Source organism: Protomyctophum parallelum (assembly GCF_964188405.1).
Source record: "Protomyctophum parallelum genome assembly, chromosome: 22".
Lineage (NCBI taxonomy): Eukaryota > Metazoa > Chordata > Actinopteri > Myctophiformes > Myctophidae > Protomyctophum > Protomyctophum parallelum.
The window spans coordinates 29,983,317-30,002,734 of record NC_139714.1 but is presented as its reverse complement, the minus strand read 5'-3'; the positions used below and the strand labels follow the sequence as shown (position 1 = coordinate 30,002,734).

Sequence of the window (19,418 nt, the reverse complement as noted above, 5' to 3'; positions counted from 1 at the left end):
TGTCAAACAGTTGTGTGTTTCTCGGCAGTCTGATTTCTTGTTTCTTTCATAAATAGATATTCAAATTCACTTTTGAACTCAATGGAAACATACATAGCCTATAATAATGATGCTTTCCTGGGTTCCCAATGCGAGTCAAATACACAGAACAGAAAGTCGCATTTACTATGGAGTCGTGCATTTCCCGTCAGTGTGTTGGTTGGTTGGTCACCCCAGGCAAGCCCCCATATATGGTCTCGTGACATCATCAAGGATGGAGATGTGGAGACCCTGATGTCATAGAAAATGAAACCTGCTGTCGCAGTTAAGCCCATATATGGAGATCCCTGATGTCATCAATATTGGCCAGCAACTCTACACCTGACCTCAAACCCTTAGATCTCCATATATGGATATATGTCAGAACCTGTTCTGTTGACCCTTCCCCATCCATCCTTCCTCTTCAATGTTTCCCTTTTGACTTATACCTGTCCATTCAAATTTCAAACTCTAGATGGGCCTGCACTAAAGTTATTAGTGCAGCCGCGCCCGGCAGCCGGCGAAAACTAGAGTTCTCAACAGGCCCACCTGTCCATTCAAACTCTAGACAGGCCTGCCCCAAAGTTATTAATAATAATAATCATAATAATAAAACTTTATTTGTATAGCACCTTTCATGACATGAAATGCAGCTCAAAGTGCTTTACAGAACAATGGAGAATAAAAGAAAAGCAAGGCAACGACAAAAAACAAGCACTAATGCAATACAGTGAGGATTAGTGCAGCCGTGCCCTAGCCTGGTGGAACCAATCCCCCTGCTGGACAACATTTGCCTTCTTCCAGAAGGGTGAGCCTGGGCTCTCTCAGGCAGAGACGATGTACCGGACCAATTCTGTCTGGAGCGATATGCGGCTGTATGGGGCCGCTAGAGGCGGGATCAACGCTAGACTTATATTGAATAGACATATTGAAGCTGTGCCACAGCGCAAATGTAAACTCAACCTAACAAGACAACTCTACATTATTATCTACAACTATAAATTATTTATGGAGATATCAGATTTTTGTCCCGCTGCTTCCGAGTTCATCGTTTCTGCTTGAGAGAGCCCAGATGCAGGCAGGAGGAGGGAACTGGTGAACTCAATGCTGTTGCAATCTGGCGGAGTCAGGTTAGCCGTGCCCGGCAGCCGGCGAAAACTGGAGTTCTCAACAGGCCCACCTGTCCGTTCAAACTCTAGACAGGCCTGCCCCAAAGTTATTAGTGGTGAAAACTGGAGTTCTCAACAGGCCCACCTGTCCGTTCAAACTCTAGACAGGCCTGCCCCAAAGTTATTAGTGGTGAAAACTGGAGTTCTCAACAGGCCCACCTGTCCGTTCAAACTCTAGACAGGCCTGCCCCAAAGTTATTAGTGGTGAAAACTTGAGTTCTCAACAGGCCCAAATATTAAGGCCCGGCCCTACCTGGGCACTCATCAAATCCTGTACACTCAAGAGAATGTCCCCGCTACCGCCCTTAGATCTCCATATACTGTATGGAGCTGACCTGTTCTGACACACAGTATCATATGTTGATCTGACCTCATCAAACCCTGTACACTCAAGACATGCTCCTTTTATGGCCAATACAGAATTAATTCCATGTTGATCTGACCCCGCAGCAGTCTGCCGTCAACGAGGCGGATGCGTGCACGTGTCCTCGCCCTTTACGGCGCTTCTCGCCCTCAGGCGTCTTACTGGTATATTATGTGTAATTAGACACATATACCAATAAGTTTAAGTTTGTTTCCAAAAAGAACCATATGTAAACATGCTGCACATGTATAAAGGATATATGTGCATAATATAGGATCAGATCGTGTGAGTCGTTTAAAGTGTCTTTGTGACATTTTATAATTTATAAACGGCGCTATTGCAGAAGGTTGTATCATGGAGCCCCCCCCCCCCCAACCCCTCCTCCGTGTTTGTTGACTGACTGGTAGTGTTACATACTGTACTGTGTTTCTGTAACGTGTTGGCAGCACAGCTCAGCTTTTCACAGAAGGTTCTGTTCTTTTTGTGTTTCTTGTTTGACTGGCAAATCACCTGCTGCTGTTGCTGCATTATGCAAGTATAGAGAGATACGGTGCCGGATGGAGGGGGCACAGGGCTGCTTCGGCGAGTCCTGCATACATTGTTTCTCCATCTCTCTTCCAGTCCTCATTGCAGATTGCACACCAGTAACAAAGATATGGGTGGTCGAGTATTGCATTCAGATGATATGGGGATGCTGGTTGCTTTCTGGAGGAGAATGTGATAATTGACACAGTGGATCGCTTGGTTAATTACAACACCCAAAGGCATGGTCAAAGAGGGTTACGGCCTTGGCCCAGGCCGTAGCGTAACGGTCTGGGCACCGGACTGGTGATCCAGTCGCGGTGTGCCGCGGGTTCGACTCCCGAACCCGACACGGCCTTTACCGCATGTCATCCCCCCATCTCTCTCCCGTTTCCTGTCAGCCTACTATCTGTCCCTTAAAAAATCAATAAAAGGCGTAAGCCGCAAAAAAAAAAAAAAAAAAAAAAAAAGAGGGTTACGGCCGAGCTACACCAGGCTTTTCGTGCGCGTTTACGCGCACACGCGAGCCCCGCAAATGCGCACTTAAAATAGGACAGGACCAATAAGTGCTAGTGTGTGCGTATATGCGTAAACGCGCGCTGAAAAGCCTGGTGTAGCTCGGCCGTTAAGGACAGTAACACTACTGAATCTATCTTCCTCTTCTCTGTCTCTCCTTGTCTGACACATCCATCAGTCCTGGTCTTCACAGCTGCAAAGCCAGAGAGCTGACAGTGTGATTTACACACATACACACACGCACAACCAATGCACCTGCAGTGAGCTGTAGTGCCAACCCACGGCCAAGACAAAACAAGCACACATTCAAAATTCTAAATCGTTACAGGCGGAGACAAGGACGCGATTCTAATCTACAATGTCAAATTCACCGGCTCACTTCAATCTCCCCTTCTCGGTGTCACCTGTCGATGAAAGTTGTCTCTAGGCGGCAAAACCTCGTACAACTTTCTGCACATCATAGATGACACAGTATAGAGGGAGAACACAGATGAGAGAGGAAGAGAAAGTTGGAGGGTCTCATGTGCCGACCTCTTCCCTTGGCCCATGCTTTCTTGGCTGCCCTGTGATCTGTTGAAGCAGAAACACTCTTAAAGAAGCAGGGCAAAAGGGGCGGTGGGTCTCTGGGTGTATTCAGATGTATTATTGATACTTCAGGCTGCCTGCTTCTCTCCCCAGACCTCGATCAATGGCATTTTCTCATCAAGGTCACAACACAGTGCGTGCGTGCGTGCGTGCGTGCGTGATGGATGGATTGATGATGTTATGGCACAGATGACAGGAGTGGAGATGCTCAGCAACTCTCTCCCGAGTCTCAGTCAATGTCCTCTCCAGGCTTGACTACAGTAACTCCCTTGTTGATGGTCTGCCTGCATGCTCACTCAAACCCCTACAACTGATCTAACTGATCTAACCCCCCTCCCCACGCCCAATACAAATTGACCACTACAATAGCGGAAATAGATCATAAATAAATACTGAAACCAGATATAATCATTAAGGAAAGTTTATGCATGCACTATGTGTACTATGTAAACTATTAATTTCCATTTTCCAGCCATTCAGTTGCAAAAAGACTAACTAATTCCGCAGCATGTCTGGTCTTCAACCTCCCTATAACCTTTCGCGTCTCCCCCCCTTCTGCTCACTCCCTTCACACTGGCTTCCAATTGCTATACCTGCATCCAATTCAAAACATTGGCGATGACCTACGTACAAGACAATTACAGGATATGATCCATCCCTACACCCCTTCCCACACAAGTAGGTCAGCTAACAACACAGGATGTCTGTCCCTCCCTTTCTCCAACACCCTAACCATCGCCCTAAGCATCCTAGACTCTTCTCAGTCTTCTCTGGCCCGTGCTGGCTCACAAGCTGTGGAGTGACCTCTTCCACTCCCTGTTTTCCCTATTTTCTCCCTTATTGTTTTCTTTAGACTCTACCTCACCTCCTAGCACTTCTCGGTCCTTTAATCACTTATTTTGTCTCTTATTATTGATAGATGCTAGTTTTACTATGCAGATGTCTATGGTTACATTTGTTAATTTGTTATTTAGATAGAAATACTGTTTGCCTGACCACCAATGTCATGTAGGTAGCATTCTAGGTTTGATGTTTACTTACGTATTCCTACTTTGTGCCACTACATTGTGTGGCCATCATCTCCCCTGTTGTTGTTTGTTGGGTTCATGCCATTATGCTGATCTACATCATCTACCCTGTTGTTGTTTGTTGGGTTCATGCCATTATGCTGATCTACATCATCTACCCTGTTGTTGTTTGTTGGGTTCATGCCATTATGCTGAGCTACATCATCTCCCCTGTTGTTGTTTGTTGGGTTCATGCCATTACGCTGATCTCACACTGTGTAGGTTCCTCTGGATAAGAGCAGTCTGCTAAATGCTGATACATTGCACAGTAGTGAGTGGTTCTCAGCTTTCAGCCTGTATCCACTTCCTGTCTTCACCTCCTGATCAGGCACACTTGAGTGCTTTTACTGCATATGTGCTGTGTGTGTACGTGTGTGTGTGTGTGCGCGCGTGCGTGTGTGCATGCGTTTGCAGGCAGGTTGATCAAGTCCAAGGAAGACTTATTAAACAGGACATAGAAATGTACTATGCATACTGTTTTTTGTTTTTGAGTGGTGCATGTGTGACTATGAGTACCAGTAGGGGCAAAAGTGGCACTGTTGTGCCAGAAACAGAGAGAGAGAGATAGTGCTGCACTGTTGCCTGCTAATGAGAGAGAGAGAGAGAGAGAGAGAGAGAGGTAGGGGGAGAGGGGAGAGGGGAGTTGCACCACCACTCAGTTCACACGGGTGTGATTTTTTACTTAATTTGGACTATAATCGTGCTCTTCTCTTGAGATACTTTAATGTGTTTTCACATTCCTTCTTTTTTCCTGCACCTGTACCATATGGATTCTTAAGACACTGTGTGGGAGTGGAGTGTAACCTGCTGTGGTACTGCTGTGTGTATATGGTACACAGTGCATCAACATCGCAATGTACATGTGCAATAACTTTGCAAATGATAAATATTGTGCAAGTCAGTCACATTGTAGGCCTACTAAAACACTTTTACTCCTTGATAGAACATTTTAACTAGCTAGGTTCACATTTTCCATGTCTAATCTGGAAGGTTTAACAGTATAATATAGACTCTACAGCAGCGTTGGGCAACTTTGACGATGGAGAGGGCCTCTATATTTCCATGCTCACTCCAGAGGGGCCACATTGCATGCATGCAGTCGTAGCAAAAATAGCCGATCTACAAGTTCAAAACGCGTCGCAATGCGACGCGTTTTGAACTTGTAGATCGGCTATTTTTGAAATACATTTGAATTGAAATCCTGAATATTTCTTTTGCTATTTTTAATTGGGATCCTGAAAAGTAATTTGAACTAAATACAAATATATTGGACATAAAAAAGACAATAACATTACTTGTAATACTACTCAGCAAGCTACTAATTTAGACTGTAAGTAATTAAAGCGGGTCATGTTTGAATGTTTTTGAATTGTAACAGCTGAAACCAATAACATATCAGTATTCCGAAATTAATCTGAGGGCCACATTAGCTGAAGGTGGCCCCCGGGCCGCCAGTTGCCCATGTATGCTCTACAGTATGATAAATTACAATGATCTAATATGACTTGTTGGTAACTGGTCTCGTAATTCTGTGTCATGCTGAGTTGACCCGAGTATTGAACAACTGTCTTCATTTCACTGCATATGTATATAAAAATCACACACGTGTGAACTGAGTGGTGCAATTCCCCCACCCCCCCCCCCCCCTCTCTCTCTCTCTCTCTCTCTCTCTCTCTCTCTCTCTCTCTCAATCTCTCTCTCATTAGAGTCACTACCCCTCTCACTGTTTCTGGCGCCCCCTACTGCTATTATTAAGTCACATACTCATGCTCACACAGACAGACACACACACACACACACACAAACAAACAAACAAACACGTACGAGGACATTGCAAGCTGGTTGTAGGAGTGGTTGCACCACTCAAAAACTAACTAGTGAAATAATCCAACGCAGGCCTGCTTTGTTTTTTGCAATACATATTTCAAACAACTAAAATATTGCAATGTCATTGAAAAAGTATGTTATTGTTATTATTACTATTATTATTATTATTACGTTCAGCCCTAGTTGGAGCTAGGTTGTTGCTATATGATGTACTGCTGAGGTGACCAGTGAGTCTTTAAGTCTCTCTCCCCTTCCCGCATCTCATGTGATTGCATTCTGGAGAGCATACCGTAGAGACAGTGTAGGACTGTAGGTGTCGACGTTCTGTAGATCTGTGGTAGAATAAAGCACTGTCTTTAACACCATATGCCTTAACACCAATAAAGCCATAAAGCAGGGTATTTAACATTAACACCCTATCTTGTTCATGTATTGCTTTGAAAATAAACAGATACAGTGAGAGAAAGTGGACAAATGGCTAGCTAAAGACTGTAAAGAGCTGTAAACAAAAGAAAGAAAACAGAGAGAGAGAGAGGTGAGAGAAAGAGAGAAGAGAGTGGGAGAGGAAAGAGAGGTGACGAGAGATATAATTGAGTTATGTTGACACTGTTTGAACCAGCAATACCGTACTAATATAATGCAATGAATGTATAGTAAATATTCCAGCTGTGATGTGTTATGTGAGTGTTAGGGTTGTTCACCTCCAGCTGACAGGTAGCCGCCCGCTAGCCACCTCCATCGCACTCCTTAATTCCAGGATGATATTGATCATGAACGTTAGAATTATAATGGATTGTCAGTCTCTGCCTGGCAGAATGAAACAGCCCCTAGTCAAACTTCTATAATTGCATTGTAATTGGGTGTCAATGATTCTGGCTGTGTGGTTTTAATAAACCAGAGTTATTGTCTTCAGGCTGACATTAGGAAACGCCTGGGTCCGCGAGGCTAACATTAGGGAAGCGTGTCACGTCTACTTAGTTTGGACTGGAGCTAGTAGAAGTTTCCTGTCTGCTGGGCCTATTGTCTTGAGAAAGAATGTTTCGTTTGTAGCTATACAACATGCTGTGTAACATGTCACAATGTGACACATGCTTGTAAATCTTATGTATTTATGGACAGAAACCAAAATAGGGACGGCAGGTTGAAAGCGATTCGTTGTACGAGAAGTATACTATGTCGAGCTTAAGTGGTTAACAATAAAAACAAGAAGATGGGCTCCAAGGGGTGGGAACCACTGGACACTGTGGACAGGCTACTTGTCATCAACTAAGCAGTGCAGGGACTCAAACATGGCACAATGACTATTGCTGCACACCAATTCAATTAGGTACAACGGTCTCTTTGACCATCCTGTCTGCAACACAGTATGCAATGCATCCATTATTGATTATGACTGTGCGTGCGTGCGACCCGTGCGTGCGTGCGTGCGTGCGGAACATCAAAGGAGCTGACTACAGTTTGTCCTGAAGCAGGTGTAAGCTGCAGCCCTGTTATGCATGCTTCTCTCCAAAACACATCTCCATGACCATGACACACAAACGCATGTACACACACACACACACACACACACACACACACACACACACACACACACACACACACACACACACACACACACACACACAAAAGATGGTGAGCACACTAGAGAGAGAGAGGGAGAGATAGACGAAGATGAAGACACCAGAGAGGAAAGGGAGAGGTGAAGAGTGGAGGGGAGGAATCTATTTTTAGACTGGATGACGGCAGGCAGCCATGAGATGCAACAGCAGTTGCTTGTGCGTCAGCTCAAAGGGTCTCTCTCCATCTCCTATTAGAATGCTTCTCAAACAGGGGTCCTTAAGGCAGTGGTTCCCAAACTTTTTCATGCCAGGGACCCCCAAAATGACACTATTTGGCCCGTAGACCCCCATTAGAAAAGATGTTCCAGTGACCCCCATGAGAGAATATCTTTACGGCTCTAGCAGTGATTCTCAACCATTTTAATTTCAAGGAACCCCCAGTTTGACATGCATTAGTCTACACTACTGGCCCCCATTTAATGGCATTTCTATCTCTGGGACCCCCAATTTATATTGTAAAATCGATGTTAATTTAACTCTGAGAGTGTACAAATGGAACCTAGTGGACCCACACTCTCAGAGTTACAGACCCATAAGGGTCAATTTGGTTCCAAACTATCATTTAGCTAGGGACCCACTGGAACTCCCTCAAGGACCCCTGGGGGTCTCCGGACCCCACTTTGGTAACCACTGCCTTGGGGCACCAGGGTGCCGTGATGCAAGTCCAAGGGTGCCACAGAATACTTTACGAATATTTGGAATGAATCAATATCACTTCAGTTTAGACCCTCTATATTTTGTGAAACGGACCTGACTTCTATTTCAATCTATTTCAGCCTTACAGTACTCCAAGTCTCTTCACAAAATATAGAAGAGCTACAAGCTCACAACGTGTCACGTTGGGACGCATTGTAAGCTTGTAGATCTGCTGTTCAGCTTGTAGCTCTTTCAGAAAAGTATTCTCAAATCTTCTCTTACAGTTTGGGGGTCCCTTGTAAATACGTATATCAATTTGGGGGTTCTTGGCATGAAAACGTTTGAGAACCTTTGCACCGTCCTGTCCCATTCTTCTCTCTGCTCGTATTTGTTTCCTTTTCCGTCGTTGTTTGTCCCTCTTTTTTGCACTTGCTCATTGTGTTAATGTCTTTGTTTCTTTGTTAATGTCTTATTCACTCACAGTAAATCCATCTTTCCATAGCTGTATATAGTATACGCATGTCTGTCTGAGTAAGAATAACAAGAACAAGCTTTGAATCCTTGTAACTTTGAAATTGAGAAATGTTATTCTTCATTCTTACCATTAGATGGCTCTTTAGCACACAAAGAGACAGTGGAGTTCTACCATTTATTGTATCAGGGCATATATTGTTAGTAACATACTAGACAGGTGTGTGTGTGTGTGTGTGTGTGTGTGGGGGGGGGGGGGTTGACACAGCAGCTGCGAGAGGGGGTTTGTGGAGGAACAACTCATGGGGGGGTCCCTCCATCAGCTGCCTGGGTTGGTGGGGGTTAGGCTGAGCAGTGTGAGTGGGGTCAGTGGGTTCCACTCGACTGAAAACAAGATCGTATTTTAATCTTAATTTTGTTCTTTGTCTGTCTCTCTCTAAAAGTCTAAAGCTGGGACTTGTAGTTGTAGTGGGTGCTTACAGTATAATTAAGGCCAGAAAAGCTGAAAAGCAGCCTCCGAAATATTTTTTGGTTGAAAAGGCGGTGGCTAGAAAAGTATCAAAATCCATCTTATGACTATGACGGGAACTGAATGCAGATGGTGTATAGAACTCCTTAGCTCCTGTAGTCGGAGAGTCGTATTGATTAGATGATAAAACTGCTGAGTGGGCTGTTTCAAGTCAATGTATTAGCGGTTACATTTGCCCAGTATCTGTACAACAATTTTGCTCTAAGCAGATATATGACTGCTTGAAGTAGCAATACAGAGCAACCGTTGAATTGTCCTATAGCTGAGGTCAATAGATGTAGTCCTCCTAGACACAGAACATGCGAAACACAGAGCTACAGAACCAAATATGCAAACGTAAATCAGGCCAACTAAACTAAACACCTAAAGTTAAACCAAACAGGGAAATACATTTATTTTATAAGTTGCCGAACATGGACGTCCAAAGGTGGAGGAGATGCCCATGACAGATACTGCACGAGAGGCAGAGCACAAATAAGAGCAAACATATACCCACACAGTACTGACACATACTGTACACATGGCTGGATGTACAATACTGTAACACACCCCTGCATCGCTCATCCACCACAACATCTAAACTTTAAGTACTATCCTGTCTCACTGATTTCCCATTCTGTTTGTTTTGGGCTCCCAGAGGACGTGTGTGACTTGAAGGCAGATCCGGGCACTGAGGAGAGGGGCTCCCTGGAGGACAACGAGAGGACCGAGGCACCGGGGAATGGAGAGAAAGGACAACAGGAGCAGGAGGGAAAGGAGAAGGAGGTGAAGGAGGAGATCATGATGGAGGAGGAGGAGGAGGAGGAGGAGGATGAAGGGAGAGAGGAAGAGGAGGACCTGGAGTTGCTCAGGGCTCAGGTGATGCATCTGCTGTTGGAACTGGACGAGACCAGAGAGCTTTCTCAAAGACATGAGGAGAGCTTCATGGAGCTGCAGGGTCAGTGTCCTCACCCCTCGCTCACTTGTACATGCAGTACATTATGTATGCGCTTGCCTGTGTGTGCGCTTGCCTGTGTGTGTGTGTGCGTGCGTGCGTGCGTGCGTGCGTGCGTGCGTGCGTGCGTGTATGAGAGAGATGTGCTCACGCACATCAGCTGATCGCTGATGTGCAGATGTGTGTACTTGAATTAAGCAATATTACACGAGAGGGTATTCTTTTCTTTATCGTCATTAATGCATGCCTGCGGTGCCGAAAGGTATAGCAGAACTAAAAGCTATAGCAGATGTAGCCACTACAACCACAAATGTCCCAAGAAACTAGCTAGCCTAGCCACCGAGTCTGCTGCGCTCTGAGAGAAAAGCACCTCTGAATTCTTTGTTTTGATTAGCCGTGCCAATATCGTGGTTTAAGCACGGCTAGGAAGCTGTTTCAACCAATCAGATTGCTTCCTCGAAACGACCTGTTGTATAATTTATTTTAAGTATATTGTTCGTCCAATTCCAGTTCTGCGTCTGTTGGGGTGTAGCCTGGGATAAATACCATTTTCGGGTTTATGATCTGGTCGGAGCGAAAATAACTTCACATCAAACAACTACCGGAACCTCCAGAGCTGTGCACCTCAAAAATTATTACCCTACATTAAAATTGGTTTAAATAGGTATAATCATACCAATATCAATGCATTATGGATGGGGACCAAAAACAAATACCAGGGTGTTGATGTGAGGTTAGTCGGAGTGTGAAGGGATGTACAACAATAAACCCTGATTGGTCTCAGACGTGCTGCTCAGCTGTGTTCCGCCAAGCTGAGTGGAGAGGCGCCATGGAATTGAAATGTCGGCAGTGTCAAAGTGTCCCTGAGCAAGACACTTAAACAGCGTCCCCCTACCTGTATGTGCTCATCTGAGCAGCCATCTGCTGGCTGAAGTAAAAGTAACGGTAATGTCCCCTCCCCCCCTGGGACACAGATTGAATAAAGAAACAACAAGGCAACAGAAACCACGGTCATTCCAAACCACCTGCCTTGTCATTTGTCCTCTTTTCCTCCTCCACTCACGGTCTCCTCCCCTCTCTGCTCCCAGGTCTGTTGGAAGATGAGCGCCTTGCAAGTGCCCACCAAGCTGAGAGCTTTACCAGACAGATCCATAGGCTGCAAGGTAGGCCTGTATACAAGCACATGTACAGTACAGAAACGTACGTGCACACTTGATGAAAAGCCACTTGGAAAGCCTACAGATCTCACAACAGTGGTCAGAGATGAACATAAATACAGTACGGTTATTCATATCTCCAATACCTCATGCCATAATTTGGTTATGGATTGTGAGTGTTTGTAAATAAATGGAGTTTCATGACGGTAGAGAGCATTTTCAGGATGCTAACAAAAACAGTTGTTTCGTTTTTATTACATTTTTACAGCATGCTCGTGGCTCTGTAAGTGTGTGCATGCTGCCAGTGTGTGCACGCTAGTAGGCCAAGAAAGTAACTCCCGTTTTTGTTTGTTTTGGAAATATTAATTAACTTTATTATAATGGAAGTCAATGCTGGTCGAATCGGGCTGAAACCACTGTCAAATAATCATCTAATATACGATAAGTGACAGATGCGTTTGTAGATCTGCAACCTTTGCACGAGCAAGCATGCACGCACACACACACACACACACACACACACACACACACACACACACACACACACGCAAACAATCCTTTCTCTGACACTCTCCACATGGCTTGCTTGGAATTCGGAGCTGGGCCGAGGGGTTTTAGAGAATGCCAGTAATTAGTCTATTTGTCTTCATGTTCGTGTTATGCAGGCCCTCTTATCATCACAGTACAACTAGCCTCGGAAACCCAGACGTTTCTATTTCCAGGGAGAAAGAAAAAAAGTCTGGGACCGAGTCCACTTCAATTCGGCATAGAGTAGCGCAAACGTCGATCACTCTCTGCTGATTTTGATCGTCTGCACCTTTGCCACACGCACACCTCGCACACTCTCACTCTCTCTCATTGAGGACTTTACTGTGGTACTGCCCTTTGTATTGTTTAAAGATGATGTCATGCGTAGGTTGTGAGCCAGATTCACGCCCACAACATCACACTTACACAGTCAAATGGAACTATATGGGACCATTTTAAATGAACACTTTTTTTTATTGCTGTTTATTGGCCTGTGATTTTGTGACAACTCATGTAACTGTTGCTATATTTTTGAGGGGCGCTAGCCCCTCCTATATACAGGTTTATTGGTTTTTATTTGTTTGTTTCATTTGTTTGAGAGAGAGAGAGAGAGAGAGAGAGATGATACATCTAACAGGCAGTAAACAACAATGACCCCAATAAAGCTTATGGAATGAAAGTTGAATTGAAAGAGAGCACCTTATGATTGCCAAGTGACTGTGTGCACTTGGCCTTTAGGGTGCTGTGTGTGTGTGTGTGTGTGTGTGTGTGTGTGTGTGTGTGTGTGTGTGTGTGTGTGTGTGTGTGTGTGTGTGTGTGTGTGTGTGTGTGTGTGTGTGTGTGTGTGTGTGTGTGTGTGTGTGCGTGTGCGCGCACGTGTGTGTAAACAACATCAGTCTCTCTCCCGTCTAGTGTGCGTGCGTGCATGCATGCGTGCGTGCGCTTTTGTGTCTGTGCCACACGCACACGCATGCCATTAATCACAAGATTAGGGTTGGTGCCAAGGGCTCTAGGCCAGAGACAGAGAGGGCCCTGCAACAGTCCAGACAGAGAGACTGGCCTTCCCTCACCCCACAGTTATGGGGTGGTTGAGGCCGTCTGGGAAATGACATGTCGCTGGTTCAACCCTCGGCTCACGAGTGTCCCTGTGCAAGACACTCACCCTCTGTGTGCTCCTCTGAGCCATCTGAGGAGCCATTTTCCGTCTGAAGAAGTAAAAGCAACCCCCCCCCACCCCCCCCTCCCGCGGCAACCGGAAAATACTGAATTCCCCCTCTGTTCCCTCTTCTGTTTTATGTAGTTCAGCGGTTCCCAAAGTGCACAGGTTTCCTTGAGGGAGTTCCAGGGGGTCCCCAGATAAATGATAGTTTGGAACCAAATGGACACTTCTGGGCCTCTACAAATGGAACCATTTGGTTCCATTTGTACACTCAGAGTTAAATTAGCATTGATTTTACAATATAAATTGGGGTCTCAGAGATAGAAATGGGTTGGTAGACCAATGCATGTCAAACTGGGGGTCCTTCAAATGAAAATGGTTGAGAATCACGGCTAGAGCCGTACAAATCTTCCCTTATGGGGGCCCCTGCAGGCATATCTCTTCAAATGGGGGGTCCGCGGCCTAATTAGCGTCAACGTGGGGGTCCTTGACATGAAAAGGTTGGGGGAACCTCACTAACTGCTCCTCTGCTCTGCAGCCCAGCTGCGCTCCGTGCAGGAGGAGATGGACAGCCTGGAGGAGGAGAAGGAGAGCGAGCTGGGGGAGGCGCAGGAGGAGCTGCGCTCGGCCCAGGAGGAGGTGCTGGTGCTGCAGCAGGCCGCGGAGGAGGCGGCGGCCGAGAGGGAGAACGACATCGCGTCGCTGCAGGAGGAGCTCTGTCGCATGCGGGCCGAGCTGCAGCGCCTGCGCTCCACGGCCCAGGAGTACGAGCTGGAGATCACCACGCTCAGGGCCGAGATCGGCATGAAGACGACTCGACGCGTCCCGGGAGACACTGGCGGTACGATGGTTTTTGAGTTTACGGTCGTCAAAATAACTTCACTGTATGCGGGAGTTTTTCCGCTATAACTTCTGTAAAATCACCCCCCCGGTCGTGATTGTAGCTCCTGTTTCACGAAAGTCTGCCTTAAAATAGTGCCATCGTTTTGTCATAGTGTCGATAAATGTTCCACCACCGCGAGCAACGATAACGAGGGGGAACAGCCCGACGTAGAAAATGCCATGACACCCCATAGCCAAATGCATTGTGCCTCGACTTCCCAGAAGCCCTGAGAAGTAAGCGCCAGATGACTTTATAACGATAATTACCACAAAGTGCCAGACACAAATACACTATTGCAAATCCCACATTGCCAAATCCTGAGTAGCAATTCAACTCTGAGAGTTGAATTGCCGAAGGCAGAATGATGTGCACTCCGTCCGTGTGTGTGTGTGTGTGTGTGTGTGTGTGTGTGTGTGTGTGTGTGTGTGTGTGTGTGTGTGTGTGTGTGTGTGTGTGTGTGTGTGTGTACATCAGTCCGTCTGTCTGCGTACAGCTAATCTCCGAGCCAGTCGATGCCAAACTGTGCACTCACACTCCCTGGATGCCAACGACGAACCTCTGCCACAACTCTCAAATTCTCCACAACGCCCTGTTATAGCGCCACCATGAGGCAGACATTTCTGTACATTACTCGTACACATTTTATCCATACATCACGCAAATCGGTATACACTATCTCTATAGTCATGTGATCAACACGGATCTGTCTGTCTGTAGGATTGGTCTGTCAAAATGCCACAGCGTGTGATTTCTGTGAAATTAGGCACACACATTCCCACTAGGCCGAGGAAGAAATGCCACAAACAAAAAAATATCTCCAAAAAGTCATTATGGGGGTGAACTATGCCTTTTTGTGGGGTTTTCCTCCGGTCACGACTCACGTGATCCAAATGTGTGACATATCCGAGAGTGTACGAGTGTCCGATTAAAAGATATCAAAAGTTATTAACTCGGGTAACTCTGAATGGAGTCAGTGTTAAGTGACAGAGTGTGTCTGTCTTTATGTCCCTATGTCTGAGTAGGACCTATTGACTGCTGCAGCTGATGCTGATTTGCCTATTGACCCCAATGAAGGGCTGTATTCACACTGAGCAGTCAAAGTCGTCGTACGATTTGTCACACACGTTACCGCAGTGACATTTGTTCTGCGCATTTGGCCCATCTCTTGGAGCGGTGAGCCGCAGCCAAGGAGCGGTGAGCTGCAGCCGTGCCGCACTCGGGAATCAATCACTGTCTGGTGATTTTGGTCAGCTAATTGGGGTCAAATTTGGGACACACACACACACTGCACCGCTCAGTTCACATGGGTGTGATTTTTAATCATACCCATGGTCCACAGAAATGGACAGTGGAAAAACCTAAGTTTCAATCTGACTCTAAAGGCCCTGGACACACTGAAATCGTCATTGACACGCAAGTCCACCTTTTCAGATCTGCTATTTCATTTATAAACGGACACAGACTTGTGTTTCTATAACAAAATACATACATAAATGGATGCACCTGGGACGTATCCTCAGTGATGTATCCCAAGATCATCTGGGTTTCGGGTCTTGCAACATCATACCCCTCACTCAGGTGACCCAGCCGGGAGTGATCAAGTCCCGACTTACGTCCCAGTAGCTACCCTCAATAAGTCCCATTAGGGAAAAACCAGGGCCACACAATCCGTTCCTCCTGAACTACTCTGCCGGGACTGGGAGGTACCATTCTGGCACATGGAAGGACTAGGCTCTGTGGGTTGACACCTGTCCGGGCCCCTCCTACGTCTCACCAGGTCCACTCCTGCTCTCACCAGGTCAGGCCCTGTGCGTTGCACCAGACTCCCAGCACCAGGCACTTTATTCAGGAATGGTGGATTCTCAAGCCGCAACGGTTCCGCAGGCTCCACCTTGCCCTTGGTGGTGCCGCAGGCTCCGCTTGAGGCTTGCATGGCCCTCCTAAAGGCCTCACCGTGGGTTTGTTGGGCTTCTTCCTCACGGAAGACACAGGCTGGGGCGCCAACCCATACTGCTCCCGGGTGCCGTCTAATTTCCGGCTGCCACCCGTCTCTCCGGTGGTTCTAGAATGGTCAAACAAATATCAACAAACATACAGTACACCCACCGCTATAGTTGGAAACGTACTTCCTGTGTTGCTGTACGTGGCAAACATTGATGCACCACAATTGATTCTCAGCTCTGAAAAACTATATTTTCAGGCAAATTAATCACTCAAAAACAACGCCCTCGATGTGTAAAGGACCTTAAAGGCATAGTTCACCCCCATAATGACTTTTTTTTCCTATCGATTACTCACACCATGGAGATATTTTTTTGTTTGTGGCATTTCTTCCTCGGCCTAGTGGGAATGTGTGTGCCTAATTTCACAGAAATCACACGCTGTGGCATTTTGACAGACCAATCCTACAGACAGACAGATCCGTGTTGATCACATGACTATAGAGATAGTGTATACCGATTTGCGTGATGTGTGGATAAAATGTGTACGAGTAATGTACAGAAATGTCTGCCTCATGGTGGCGCTATAACAGGGCGTTGTGGAGAATTTGAGAGTTGTGGCAGAGGTTCGTCGTTGGCATCCAGGGAGTGTGTGTGCACAGTTTGGCATCGACTGGCTCGGAGATTATCTGTACGCAGACAGACGGACTGATGTACACACACACACACACGCACACACACACACACAGACACATGGACGGAGTGCACATCATTCTGCCTTCGGCAATTCAACTCTCAGAGTTGAATTGCTACTCAGGATTTGGCAATGTGGGATTTGCAATAGTGTATTTGTGTCTGGCACTTTGTGGTAATTATCATTATAAACTCATCTGGCGCTTACTTTAAGTGGGATTAAAATACAATAACCCCTGCTTCTGCTGTACAACTGGGACATACACTCTAGAGAAGCCCTGTGTACCATGATGAAGCAGCTTGTTAATTTAACTCTGAGAGTAAGACCAGTAAGGAGCTTGGTTCGTTTGGCTCCATGTGCACTCTCAGAGTTATAGGCCCATAAGGGCTTCAGTTCTAGTATTGTATACTAGAACTGAATTGACCTCCTGTTGTGGACACTACGCTTCTGACTCAGAGTTGTAGCAGACCTGCAGACAGTGCAGTTTTCTGGGAGTTTGTTCCAGTATGTGTTGCATAACAAATGAACACTGTTCCTCCATGTTTAGTTTTAACTCTGGGGACAGAAATCAGACCTGTCCAAGATGACCAGAGAAGTCTGGAATGGATGGTTAATGTTTTGGCCACAAACCATTTAACTGCAGCTGTCGGATCAATCAGGGAAACATGGACAGACACCATTACAGTAGTCAAGTCTACTCAGTGGAGATAAATTAATGGAGTTTAGTTTTTTTTCCCCAAACTCCTACTGAGTCAAGTGCTTTAAGGTGATATTAGCATGACATAGTATTTGTCTTCATGTCTCCATGACTATACCAATATTTCGGACTTGGAGTTATGTCACGGTGTGGACACGGAGTTATAGGACTCAAATGCAGAACGACCAGGCCAGGCAGAGAAGTTAATGTTCAAGAGGTTTAATTATCGACACGGAAAAATAACAAGGAACTTCACAAAATACCTGGAGATACAAACTAGAACTGACCACATCATAAACAACGACAAACTGAAAGGAACTGAACACGTTAGTACTGGGGCATCTACTTGTATATAGACAAATACAATAACACAGGGTGAGATAAGGCAGGTGACAGCAGACAGAAAATCACAGAACACTGCTACAAAATAAGATACAAAACACAAACACAAGTAAAAGTCCCAAAACACAGACACAGTCCAAGGGCAGAGGAGCGGACTGTGACAGCCAGGTTGTGGTTTTTAACATTCCTGACTGAAGCTCAGCACTGCATTTTAACCATTCTTCCTTGACTACATAACAATTTAATACTTCAGTTGTGTTTTTAATTGAAGAACGTATCCATATCCAATCGTTGATTTCAACGCCCTTACTCAATTCTTGTATTGGACAATAGTCCTGTGATATGGTAATGTAGTTTGTGTCATCTGCAATAATATGGCATAATTAGGGTAACAAATTAACAAAATAACACTTGACCCTCCACGGGACCTCTTAATTGAGGAATTAACACAACTATGACATAAAACTAATTAAGAACTACTAAATCATATGTTACATATTGTTTCCTAAACATGCCATTTTAATTGAGCAGGAATTACATAGAAATATAGAACGAAGGGATGCACATCCAAATGTCAAATAAACATGGTATGAGTGTGCTGTAATGTTAAAATCTCAAAGCAGTTTTTGTTCACTTCCATATGAAGTCACTTTTTCCAGCTGTGAAAGATCTGCTGGCTGCAGCGTCATGAAAGCCCTCCGACAGAGCAAGACTTTATATTCCAGAGTTGTTACTCCTGCATTTAGCGGTGTGTGAAATGGTCTGTAAAACCAAACTCAAACTCAAACTGCCCAGTTTATGTAGAACTAGAACATGTTGACTGCATGTCTTAAACGGAACATGTGTTAATATTAAAACTACCCACTACCTCTCCCACCTGGAACCAAAACATCCCACCTTATAATATTCTTATCTGGTGTGTGTGTGTGCGTGCGTGCGTGCGTGCGTGTGTGTGTGTGTGTGTGTGTGTGTGTGTGTGTGTGCGTGTGTGCGCGTGACTCGGCAGATGAAGTCAGCCAGCTGAAAGAGGAGTGTCGTTCACTGAAAGACAAGTGTCAGACACTGAGGGACAACAACGAGCTGCTCAACAGCAAGCTGGATCAACTGCAACAACAACAAGATCGGTGAGTGGCTAGTGTACTGTAACTGTCAATCATCGTGTGCTCAGTTCACAGATACCGTACAACGCTCCCGGTCGCTGCCCGCACAGAATACAAAACTCTGATGCTGGCATTCAAAGCAGCCAAAGGTATGGCTCCCCCATATCTTGCAAGTATGATTGAACTCTACAAACCCTCCCGCGCACTCAGATCAGCCAACGCAGGGAAGCTGGAAGTACCCTCACTAAAAACGCCGGGACAATGCTCCACACGTCCCAAACTCTTCTCCCTTCTGGCTCCAAAACTGTGGAATGCACTCCCCATTGCAGTCAGAACTGCAGCATCACTCCCAATCTTCCACCGTAGTCTGAAAACCCACCTTTTCAGACTCCATCATGGCCCATAGCACTTATCCTACCCCCTTAGATAGCATTTCGGTAGACTTAGATAGCATTTGATAGACTTATAGCATGTTATGTAGACATCACTATAATTGTATATAGTCATAGCACGCCATAGTACATATGTATAGCATAGTAGTATAGATATATAGTTTATATGTATAGTCTCATAATATAGATATTCCACTGTTACTTTCTTAGCTTACGCATGTTTCATGATAAATGCTTTTTTGTGATGTATTCCCATGCTTTTTGTTCCT

At 45.5% G+C, this 19,418-nt stretch overlaps 1 protein-coding gene across 2 annotated transcripts in view; it reads left to right on the top strand.

Moving 5' to 3' along the window:
- Nucleotides 1–19,418, top strand: part of ccdc136b (coiled-coil domain containing 136b) — a 35,068-nt gene that overhangs the window by 2,014 nt on the left and 13,636 nt on the right. For both annotated transcript variants that reach the window (XM_083757623.1, XM_083757622.1), the window contains exons 3-6: nucleotides 9,961–10,260; nucleotides 11,346–11,420; nucleotides 13,640–13,942; nucleotides 18,664–18,781. In XM_083757623.1, coding sequence (XP_083613749.1) covers nucleotides 9,961–10,260; nucleotides 11,346–11,420; nucleotides 13,640–13,942; nucleotides 18,664–18,781 — 796 coding nt within the window. The remainder of the gene's footprint in view (nucleotides 1–9,960; nucleotides 10,261–11,345; nucleotides 11,421–13,639; nucleotides 13,943–18,663; nucleotides 18,782–19,418) is intronic.